Source organism: Buceros rhinoceros, unplaced genomic scaffold (assembly GCF_000710305.1).
Source record: "Buceros rhinoceros silvestris isolate BGI_N320 unplaced genomic scaffold, ASM71030v1 scaffold24589, whole genome shotgun sequence".
Classification (NCBI taxonomy): Eukaryota; Metazoa; Chordata; class Aves; order Bucerotiformes; family Bucerotidae; genus Buceros; species Buceros rhinoceros.
In genome coordinates, this window is record NW_010431253.1 from 1 (window position 1) to 11,636 (window position 11,636).

Consider the following 11,636-nt stretch of genomic DNA (forward strand, 5'->3'; position numbering starts at 1 on the left):
TCACCCGCCCTCGAGCAGAGAGCGGCTGATGCCGCCTCTCCGTGTGCTCGCTCCCTGAGCGGGAGCAGCCACACCTCGCCCTCTGCCAGGGGCTCTGCGATGACAGGGTTCCTCTGCGCTCACAGGGCACCCTCTGGTTGTCCTCCTTGTCTTCACCTCGTCTCTCCCATTCTTACACCGCCCTGGGATACCCGTCAGCTGGTCCTGCCTGCAGGTCCCACCAAGTGCTGGCAGCAACCTCCACCCGAGCCGCACTAAAATCAAAATGCTCTTTATCCTCACGATAGCCACTGTCGCTGAAGAAAAGTGTTCTCAACCTGCAGACAATTTACCTACCAGCACAATTTGTTCTGCAAGGCCTTCTTCACCCTGTCAGAGGCTGGGTAACTGCTGAATGACCCGCTCTGACTTCCATCGTTCGGCATTTTCTTTCCATGTCTCTTCAAAACCCCCCGGGTGACAGCTGAGGAGCTGCTCCTGCCTTCCCTCCCTTTCAGCATCTTTTCTTTGCATCCTTCTCTCATATTAATTTACTGTAAGAATGCACTGGGTTAAATTTCCCCAGAGAGGCTCAACATTGGATATTCAGAAATGGCTACGGTTCAAGGCCAAGCAGAAGGCAAAGCCCAGGAAGATGGGAGTGATTTAGCTCGTTTCTATTCACGATTAGCAGTATAGACAGGCTTTGCTCTAAAATATTAACTATTTTTGCTGCTGTGACCAAAACCACTAAGAACATCATGCTCCACATTTCAAAAAACCTCTTGGGAAGACTCAGTTCAGAAATTCCCCAAATAAATCACGGTCTGCTACTTGATAAATACTTGATCTCGCTGTACAGAAGCCACAGACTCTGCAGATGTTACCGAAGCAACAGAATCTGCAGATGTTACTGAAATGCTTTTGCAGACGGGGGAGGAAATATGTCTGTAACAGACACCAACCGCCCTAACTCACCGATCCTTGTCACCATTACTCTATCAGGAGAGAAATGCAATTCTCTCCTTCCTACCCAAGAGCAGCTCCCAACCAGCCTCTCTCTCTCAGCCCGGTTTCTGCAGTGCTGGGGAGGCACAGCTTGCTGACAGAGAGGTCTGCAGGACCGCGGGGCTGTGCTCCCAGGGGTTCGTTCTGTTACGGTGCAAGGCAAACCTACGTGACTAACCCACCCCATGAAAGGGAAGCCTTAGAGGACCCATTTTGGGGAAGCTGTTACACCAACACCCCTGGCTTGGAGCCTCCAGTCAGCTCCAATTCCACACGCTCATTAATGATAATTCACTGAGCAAAGCTCAGGGAAGGCAAAGCAAGGACATCCCTGAACCCCACAGCCTTTGCATCCTGTTCCAAGAACTGAATGCCCCAAGACAAGCACCCCCACTGCTCCTCCCACACTGCCACAGCCGTCTCTTAACCTTGACTGCAGCAGCCCTCAGTAAGACAAAGAAAACACCCTTTGCTTTCGCCTGTTGGATGATGCAAACCCGCTTGCTGACCTTTCTGGATGAACATTTTTTTAGTGTGAATGGGCCAGCTATGATCTCACTACCTTGTCAATGAAGAGGAAGTGGGGAAAGCCTTTTCAATGTTCAATCAAAAGAAGTCTTTTATGCAGTCTGACATCAGGGGAAAACACAAGACGGCTTTCCAACCGCAGCGCAGGAACAGCTGAGAAGGCTCTCCAAAACCGCTCCCCCTACCTTTCCAGCGACCCTCACTCTGGGCCAGCTACTTAATGGCATGAGCAGACATTCAGCTCTGAACGTAGGTTTGGCAAAAGGCTCATAAAACCATCAATTACATCAAAGCTACAAGAGGATCTGACTCTGGAGGGCATAAATATGGATTCTGTTCAGAGATTTCTGGTGTGACAGTGGGGTCAGCCTACAACCTTTACAATGAACATCCTGTTCCTGCTTGACCTCTTGTCCTCTTTTTTCCCTTCTACTTAATGACTGTTTGGAGCAGTCTTGGAGCTTGGAAAAAAAAAGTCCTCCAAAGCTGGCTGACGTATATTGATAGTGCTGGTGGCAATATATTTACACAGCCACAAAAAGCAGCTGCTCAGCTGAGCCTACTTTTAGCTTGCGCCCTACTAAAACAAATGCAAATCTAAAGCACTTAAAACCGTATCAGGGGACTGAATGAGAGACTGAAGATCGCTTTAACGTGGCGCTGCGCTGGGGAAGCAGCCCCAACAATGACATCCTGCACAGCTGCTGCCAGTCGTGGAGTTCGCAGCTTCTACGGAACCCTTGGTGTCCCCTGCAACAGAGGACATCAACAGCCAAACCTCTCTATCTGTAATCTTCCCCTTCACTGCAGGGGCAGGACACAAGCACTGGGTTGCAACGTCACACACAGGTACCAACAGCAAGTTCACTGTACGTGGCTCAAGGCTTTGCTGGGTCTCTCCAGCCACTTTGTACTTAGTAGTGGCTACACAGAATTAACTGGAAGCTGTACCAAACCCAAAGGCAACAGCACTAGATACTGGAACCCCGAGGCACGTCAGTGTTTAGCTGCAATTCTGAACAGCTCACAGTCGTAATGTTTCAACTTCCCCAGCTTGATCTCAGCCCTCGAATTACATTGATTCCATTTCTGCAAAGCGTATCCCACAACGGAAGGGCAGCAAGCAAGTGTAAAGAATAATCATTTTTGGAAAGACTGAGGGAATCTGTTCAGCTATTTCTCCAGCTTATTTGGCTACGAAAAAGTTTTTCAGATGTTCAGAAACGGGAAAGAAAAAGAAATCCTGCTCAGATGCATGCCTGTGTGTATGGAAACCAACAAAATGGCCAAGATGCCTTCTTCTATGTTCAGGAGATACAGCGCTACATTAACAGCATCTCTCAGTCAGAAACCCATCACAAGGGCAGTGATCAGCAAGCGGTGCTGGGCAACTTAATGTTCAAGAATGTGGGTTGTTTTTTTTTTTTTGTTTTAATTCTGCTCTTAAAATACTCTAGGGCAACGAGAACTCGGAGTCTTAACAATATAAATGCTAAGTGTAAGTAATCTCCTACACGCAGATGTAGATCAACATTACTTGTTTAAACGCTGATAAAAATTAGAACACAGCAAAGCCGAATGAATGTAAGAAATATTTCACATAATATTTACTGGAAAATTGCAACAGGGATTTTGTCTAATGAGTAAATACAGCATGAAGCCGTTGAGTCTTCTATCCCTGGGGTAAGATAATTTGAAACACATTTTTTCAGATCAAAAGTGTTATGTTGTCAAATATAAAAGCCCAATTTAGGCTGCATAATATTTAATTAAGAAAACAGCATTCCATACTGTGATTTATTTATTTTTTTAAGTCCAATGCCCCTTGAGTCATTTTATCTTCTAAACGTCAAGATTTGTACTGTGCGAGAAAGACACAATCAACTTTATTTTCATTACAAAAGAAGAAAAACCTAAAGGGAATCCTGTGAAAATCAAATCCAAACCCAAGATTTTCCAGTGATCACGTAACACAAAAAGGCCATCTGCTCCCTCAGAATGGAGAGGAGCGTTGCACCTGACCCGGCGGATATGGCGATGATAAAAGAGATCCAGGCCATACAGAACCGCCACAAGGACACCCGGAGTTTTCAGACCTAAGAGGACCCTCTTAGGGCTCTGCAGCCATGATTTGCTCACCTTGACGCTTCTGTGATGTATCCGTGATGGCTGGCATTTCACGCTGCTGGTGTTGCAACAGCCAGTGCAACGCTTCACCTCCACGCAGGGTGGCCATATCAGGAAGTTGGCGGAGGTGGGATCAATCTGACTCCGAGGTATCTCGTATATAACCGTCCGTGTTTTGCAGACAGCCGGGATGGCTTCCTCTGCGAACACAAGAAATTCACACTTCCAGGTGGGCAGCTGCTCTCACCTCCCAGCACCCAGATACTTTACACCATCAGTTTATGAGTGGCACCCGTAGCTGCTGGGTCGAGATGGTGTTCTCAGTTCCCATCGCTTACTGACAAGCCGGTGCCAAGTACTGTTTGCCTACCACTAAAATGTGTGCGCTGCCCTCGGGAGAGGCTTGACTCCCTCCCAAAAGCCCAGCCCTAAAATGAGGGTTTACAATGGCCTGGCTCCCAACATAGCTCGGAGCACATACCATTAGATAAGACAATCCTGGCTCTCCAGAAGCGACAGCAAGCCAGAGGCTTCTCCAGATTAGATGATCCTACAGCCTCACAGCGACTGTGGAACAGCAGCTGTTATTTTACAACACTGGGGCGATCACTGCACACACTTTATCACACGAACATGCAATACCTGGCAAATACCACCAGAGAAGTTGCACTGAGGATATTTATACCCTACCCGAACTGGCTGATCTGGTAAACAACTGGTGCCAGCTTGAAACTTTCAAGTCTTGGGTTTCCAATTCCTAAACCTTAACATCCCACATCAGGCGGTCTGGTCCGTCTGCCACCCCAAACAGCAACTGCCGTTTTTTACTGAATGAATTATCAAAGCTTTGTACACGGTGGGTTTTATTTAATTAGTTCTTTCTCCAGTGAGTCAAACTCTCAAGAGTAGCATGACCAAAAAACCTGCAGCTGAACCAATATCCTGCTAGGCTTACGTAAGGTGAGCTTCTAGGCAACAGTTTCAGCAATGTGAGCATCACAGAGAGCAGCTCTGTACTGCTGCATGATGCTGCCATGAAAAATCCAAACCATCTATCACTGCAACCTGGGGACTGCCCAAGAAGTCAAGCTGGTAATTCAAAACAGTCAGAAAATACCAGCAATTGCGGGGACAACTTGTTTGATAAGAAGTTCTCCAAGGCAGCCTGGATTTTTTTGCGTTACAGGGGAAGCAGCGATAGCTTTGGGTGAGATGTGTCAGGGAACTGGAATAGTGCCTGCACTTCTTCAGTTACTTGTGAAGTACAAGAAGTTCAGGCCTGGCCTGTGCCTGTAACATGAAAATCTAGGCTTAGTTTTGAAAGAGATACCTTTCAGATGGCTAAATAGAGTGAAAATTCTTCTCAGTTCTCAATGCCATGAACCAAAGAAAATTAACAGATCAAATACTGCAAGATATCTGGCAACTCTTACAAGTTATTGAGCTTATCCAGTTCCCACTGACTTTTATGGGGAAGCATTCAGCACCTTGCAGAGTAAGGTGCCAAGTGCAGTGGACTGTTTCGGAACCACTGTTCTCTAGAGGTATTCAATGTGACGAGCGCGCTTGCCAATTCACACTGCAAACCCATGCTGACAGCACGCTGCGCTCTCTCCTGCGTACGCCCAAAGTACAAGTATACGGACTCTGAATCAGCTACGACAGATAAGATCATGGATGTTTTCCACAGTCAAATGGAATGGTAAAACACTCAGACCCACTCCGATGAGCAAGCACTGCATTCGAATCCTATCCTAAAATTCCTTGGCATCGCTTTAAATCTGTGTTTGGGCTCTGCTGGATCACCATCATTACCGTTCAATAAGAACAAAATCCCCTGTAAACATGCCTGGTGCCCCGTCCAAGGATGGAAATCAATGCCCGAGCGTTTCCATCAATGGCTTTTAATTTTTTGCATAAACTGTTATTTTTTCTTTTGAATAAAGAATCAAGCTGTTTCCTTTTGTGGAGCTTCTGTACTGAAAACTCTACCAACTGTTGCTGTTTTTTAAAGCACACTGCTGTAGTTGTTCCCCACACTATGAATTATACATTGAACATCACAGCATTTTCTAACCAAGGTCTAGTTTTCCAACATGCTGCAACAAGAAAGTGAATGTAAAGAATTTGTGTGTGTCTGTCTCCTATGGACATCCTCCAGCACACAGCTTCTCAGGCAACAGCTCGCTTTGTGCAAAAAGAAGGGCAGAAGCTAGAAATGGCCCTTTTCCTTTGTGCCTGTCACATTTCTCCAGCAAAATGTCCTGCTTGGCTGACCAAACGCACCCCTTCTGGTTTTACTCCCCAAGTACAAATAGCTTGTTTCTTACCAATGCTTCTTTTTCTGCGAATGGGCACAGGACGATTCTCTTGCACATGTTTAGCAGAATGAACACTATAAGGTCTCAAGTTTGTTTCTGAAACATCGTCATATCCTAGAACAGGAAACACAGTATTAAACCTCAGCTATGTTATTCGCATCAGTGCTGTTCCACACATATAAATCCGTGCTGTTCACGTGCACAAGGCCAAATCCTGCTGCAGTTAGTCTAATGTAACTCCTGTCAATGCAACTGCAAAGGCAGAAGGCAGGGAGGACACAGACCTTACATGTCACATATAAGCACACACAATGTTATTCAAACATCCATTTTACCGAAAGCCCCCGCAAGCAGTGCACACCCTGTGACACAGAACCGTATCTGAAGTAGAACAGTTGCATTTTTATGGGAAAGGCGTAATACAGCTTTTCTTACTGGAAAGGTGTAGAAATAAGAGCAATAACACTTCACGTGAATCGTTTCTTATCAGTTTTTTCAAGTTCTGGTATGAGGCTACAGTAGAAAAAACAGCATTACACACCCAACGGCAACAATGCTGCCTCTGTACATTTTCTCTTGCTTGGTTTTCAGGGCAGTACTAGGACAAAATCAAAAGCAAAAAGTAACTAGCATGGGTTTCCTTTTAGCCTCTCTGTTGCAGAACAAATCCCCTGTGAAGTATCCTAACCTTTGGAGGGGCATCTGAAGCTACTGCAAACTCTGGGACTGCATCCAGGCTTGTCTTGTTCCCTAAATAAGCTACCACATGGGTTAAAGGGCCATGAGAAAAAGCCAAGATGGAAAACTTGGCATTTCATTTATCATAAAAAACAACAAAATAACTGCTCCAGCTATTTGGTTTCGTTAAGCGAAGCAGTGCAGGTCGTGTCCCGTGCAGTGGGGTTCCGAAAACGACAGGCACAATCTGCAAGGGAGGGAGCAGGAAGATGTGAGCAAACCGAGGACTGCGTAAGGGTTCCAGTACACTAAAGCCCTCTGCAACGTCACTCAAGAGTTTCAAAGCTTCACCACTGGCTCCAGAGAAAACTGGGATGAGCACTAAAAAATGTAGATGGCTGTTACACAGTACTCAGTTACCCTCTCTACAAGCTACTGACATCCTACGCTCCAGACCTCTGCACTGTCACACTCCCTGCTTCCAGTTCGTTTTGCATGCACAGTTGACTGGAACTTGTTTTATTCTCAGCTTTATTAGTAATACACATCCCAAGAGTCTGTCCCGCAAACAAGCCAACTCCTTTTCTCCAAGAAATCCTGTCCTCAAGAACATGCAGCTTGTGAAATCGCCTGCAGAGCCCGGGAAGACATGAAGGCATCTTCAGCACCTTCAAAAGAGCTCTGTGCCTCAAGGTTTATCTTTATTTCTTGGAAAATACTACTGTAGGTAGCTAAGAGAAGAAAAATGGGAGGACCAAAAGGTAGTGCCAGGATCAGCCGCTGGTCCTCTATATCTTCCTTGTCAACCAAACAGATCCTCGTCTGAAATAAGTCAGTGTGAAATCCAGACTCTCAATTTACCCAAGTAAGTTGGCTCCTAGGTAGAGTGACTCTTTGCCATTGACGGGAAATTTTGGAACCTAACTCATTAGCTGATAGTGGGCCATACTTGCAGTCTTAGTCCTGTTACACAGCACAACTAATGGATTTTATTTCTGGTTGTATTGTACTCCATATTCCAGAAAACTCATCAGTGCCGTAAATAAAATGGCTTGCCTGATACCCCATAGGAAGCTTGTGACTGAGCTGGGGAGCGGAACCAGGTCTGCCGCATCCCATTGCGATGGCACCAGGCCATCCACCTGATCCCAAATGGTGATGCAAAATGAGGATCCGCTCTGATGTTCCTCCAGCGCTCCTCTGCTTCCTAGCACTCAGCCACCCAACACCTTAATACTGAGCTCCTTTTTGGCACCCTCGAGTTGTCACAACCTCTCCCTCAACTTGAGGCAATGAAGTGATACTCAAAAGAAAGCAGCATGAACTCTGCTCTAAGATCCAAGCCAGGCTCAAGAGCGAGAAGCATCTCTGGCTGCACGCAAACAGAGTTTCAAAAAGCATAAACACAAGACTAATGCCTCTAATCCGAACTGCTTGGTGGGCACAGCCATCCCGCTGAAAAGAGAAGCCGTCGACGATGCCAGCTGTACGGCAGGCCTGAGCCACAGGTCCTAATCCCACATTCAACACGCTGGCAGAGCTCCCTTCTAACATGACTGATTTCTTGCTGCCTTGTTTGAAGAAGCGGGTAAGACCGAGGGAATAGTCTGATCAGCGAACCAATATGCTGAGCCATGTGCTTATATATAACTGCTCAACTCAGCTGCAATTAGCCTTATTCTATCATCACGTTTATGAAGCAAAATGACATGTCGGGGAGCATGTGTTGCTTATTAAGATGATTTCTAAGGTGAAGGCGGCCTCTGGCTCATACTGTAACTCCCTGTCTCGCTACATATCTTAGGCATGTATATCATTTCAGAAGTTCAGGTCTTGCTGTGGGGGTTAAGAAAAGAGATCCACAGTTAGCACAGCAGACTGCAAAATAAGTTCCACTCAAACCTCAATGCATTATGCAACATGAATTGTATTATTTCTACCGGCACAGTGTCGATATGGGGGTTTTTTACAAACAGAATTATGGAGCACATGGCTGGAGCCATAAGACACTCTAATGCTACAGGTACTTGGTGTCCTCCTGATGCCCTCAGGCATTTGGAAGGAATTCCTTTTCCCAGTGAAGTCAATGGGAAAATGACTGCACTTTGAGCAATCTTTAAGTAAACAGGAGTCTTGCCTGAGCAGGAGTGAAAAATTAGAAAGTCAGCTTTGAACCCCACACTTGACTCTGGATGCGTGGCCAAAAGACTTGCTTTTGTTTCGTTAAGACAACGATGCTACCGTGATTACAAACAGCACTCCCTAGTCTGACTTTAAAGAAGCCCCATTCCTCATTTACATCAGTTTTTCCCCCAATGTGGTGATTTAGGATCATGAAGTTGCAGGATAAGGATAAGCTGTCAGCACAGGAAAAGGGAGTTTCTGGGTGCTTAGCACCTCACAAAACCAGGCTTAGAGCAGAAAGCTTAGAAATGGGTGGTTCTTAGTTTAGAAATTGAACACTGCTTGTCACTAAGTGAAGATGGAGGATGCTGTGCCGAGCCAGATTAATGCAGCTCTCTTTTAACATTTTAATAATAAAAAAATGTTTTCATGGCAGCCGATCAAGAAATTTCTCTGTAATCTTTTATGTACTGACAACATATCAATGATGGGTATAAAAACTCCTGCAATTAGCCTTGGTCAATCCATTAGTGTAGCTGAAATTGTTCTTTTTTGTCAGATTGGCAAGATTCCACTGGGCCACGGAGTACAAATCACATAGTCCCTGGGCCATTCTGCCAATATGTGATTTCTCTTCTCACTAAACAAGCATGTGGAAAGCATCCTAAGACTGCTGTTATTTTACATTTATCAATTCCTGCTCTTGCATTGCCATCGCCTTCCCAAACAGTTTTGTGGGAAGTACAACCCCCAATATGTGCAGTCTCAACACAGACCCTTCTAGGCGGTACTTAGATGTGCATCCAAAAAGCAAAGGTCCAAGACTTCTAGTACCAACAGCAGCAGTTGAGGAAATTCTCAATCTCTCTTTTTTTAGGAATTCAGCGTAAGTCCAATAAACTGAAATGGTCTGTCTTACAATTCGTCCTAGAGCCACAAAGCCCAAGGCTACGTCAACCTGTGTGTTTGATCTTCTTTCTTGCTGATGCAAAATACACCCTTCTGACAACCAACTGCAGAGACAGATGTCATTAAGTTTTGAACTTTGATCTATTAAAGGAAATATAAGTAGCAGCCTGCAAGATCCTGTTTTGTTTAGGGTTTTTTCCTCCTTACCTAGATGTGATCAACCAGCTGTAAAGGAGGAGGAGTATTCCCTCTCTCACAGGACACACATGGCAGATGCCCACCTCTCACCATGGTTCAGAGGTGCGGGGAAAGCTAACACACGGCACTGTCACATCCCTCACCTGGGCGCCACACCAAAAGCCACAAAGTCAACAGAAGATTTTCCAATAGATTGAGCTCTGCAGCAAACTGAACACTGTTCCATGAAAGTACACTCTTAATTTAGAACGTTTCTCTACTTCACAAAAGCTGCTCTGCTAGTTCTTAATCACAGGCCGTTAAATTCACATGGCCTAAGGTGACCCTGCGGTTGATGCCCTTAAACCATGGAAAGAAGCACGCTCAGCCCTGTTTCCCCACGCAGGGAGATGACTGGGGGAAAATCTGTTCCCAGCGGGAGGCAAACATAATAGGTGATGAAATGAACTCTACCTCCCACAGGACAGATGGGAGAGGTGAAGCGGGAGGAGAAAAACCACGCTGCTAAGCCAGAGAGAACTTCACAGGCGGAATATAGGAAATGCTCCCGTTTCGGTGATTTAGTCTGTGAGTAGTAGAACTGTACTCGGCACGCTACAGCTGCCTGCTTCCCGGGATCGGGCACGCTTTCCCTTCTCAACAGGGTCAGGCTCTGCTCTCCGCGCACCAGGGAAACGCCGTCGCTGACTATGGATCCAAATCACAGCAAATTAATATAAGACCCAGTTTTCTGATATAAACAGAGAATCTTCCTGTTGCCTTTCCAGGGATTTCTTTTTGAATCGGACATGCAGCACTGGGCTCTGACAAATTGGCCTGGATTTTCTTTTTTGAATACAATGATAAGCTCCATGTTGGGTAGTGTTTTTCTTTAAGTGATATGCCAGATGGTCTGGGGGTGTGGTTTCTAATTTTATGAAGGGGGTTATCAGTCATCTCTGCGCTACAATATAGAGACCAAATCTGTCAGAATAGAAGAAAAACCTGCCCACTCTGACTTACAAAACTTACTTTTCCGATTAAAAATATATGCTTTGCATTTCAGGAGAGAAAAATGGCTGTTCTTTCTTTCTTTCCCACAGATTCTGTCTTGTTACTCAGGAATATCAGATATTTTCTGCGTGCATGCCTGATCCTGCAAACTCTTCCCCTACAAGATCATTCTTAATTCTCGAGTCCACCCACTGAGTTTAAACAGGGCTACTCACATGCAGAAGGACTGGCAATACCGTGCACTAAAATGAAGGAGAAGAAAATCATTGGAGTGTTTTCACTCTGAGCCTCAGTTTAAGTCAGTATATGCTGTGAACCAGAAACGCACCTCCTGTACGAGCCCTCACTGAACTAGCCCTTTCCTAAACACAATTCCAGCCCCAAAAAAATACATTTCAGAAATATCATCTCACCAGTGACAACTAGAAAATATTTGATTTGCTAATCCGAGCTAATACTAAACATAGTAAACAGGCCTGATCCTGTTTACTGACGAAACCAGGGTAATTTCAATGTTCGATTAGTCACTCTTGATAAACCCTGAGTAAGAATTACTCACGACAGCACAGACTGCAGGACTGTGCCCAGAAAACGTAAAGGCGGGTAGTGAAGACCGGTCGCTCTCTATGAAGACCCAACCCTGCCTGTGCAGCTCGGAACAAAGCTCAGCACACGTGCAAAAGGAGCACTCGCATAGGCAAGAACAGGGTGAAAGGCTGAGGATTTTGTTGTTTATTTTTTAATACTGTTTCAGTTTGTGTCTTAAGGCAT

The 11,636-nt window shown here is 45.4% G+C and overlaps 1 protein-coding gene across 1 annotated transcript; it reads right to left on the bottom strand.

Moving 5' to 3' along the window:
- Positions 1-191: 191 nt before the first annotated feature.
- LOC104499817 (platelet-derived growth factor subunit A-like) lies at positions 192-6,077 on the bottom strand (the record flags this gene model as incomplete). The annotated part of the gene is made up of 3 exons (XM_010143374.1): positions 192-317; positions 3,533-3,842; positions 5,973-6,077. Coding segments are annotated over 3 exons (541 nt in total), but the record flags the coding sequence as incomplete, so codon positions are not given.
- Between the last annotated feature and the right edge of the window lie 5,559 nt (positions 6,078-11,636).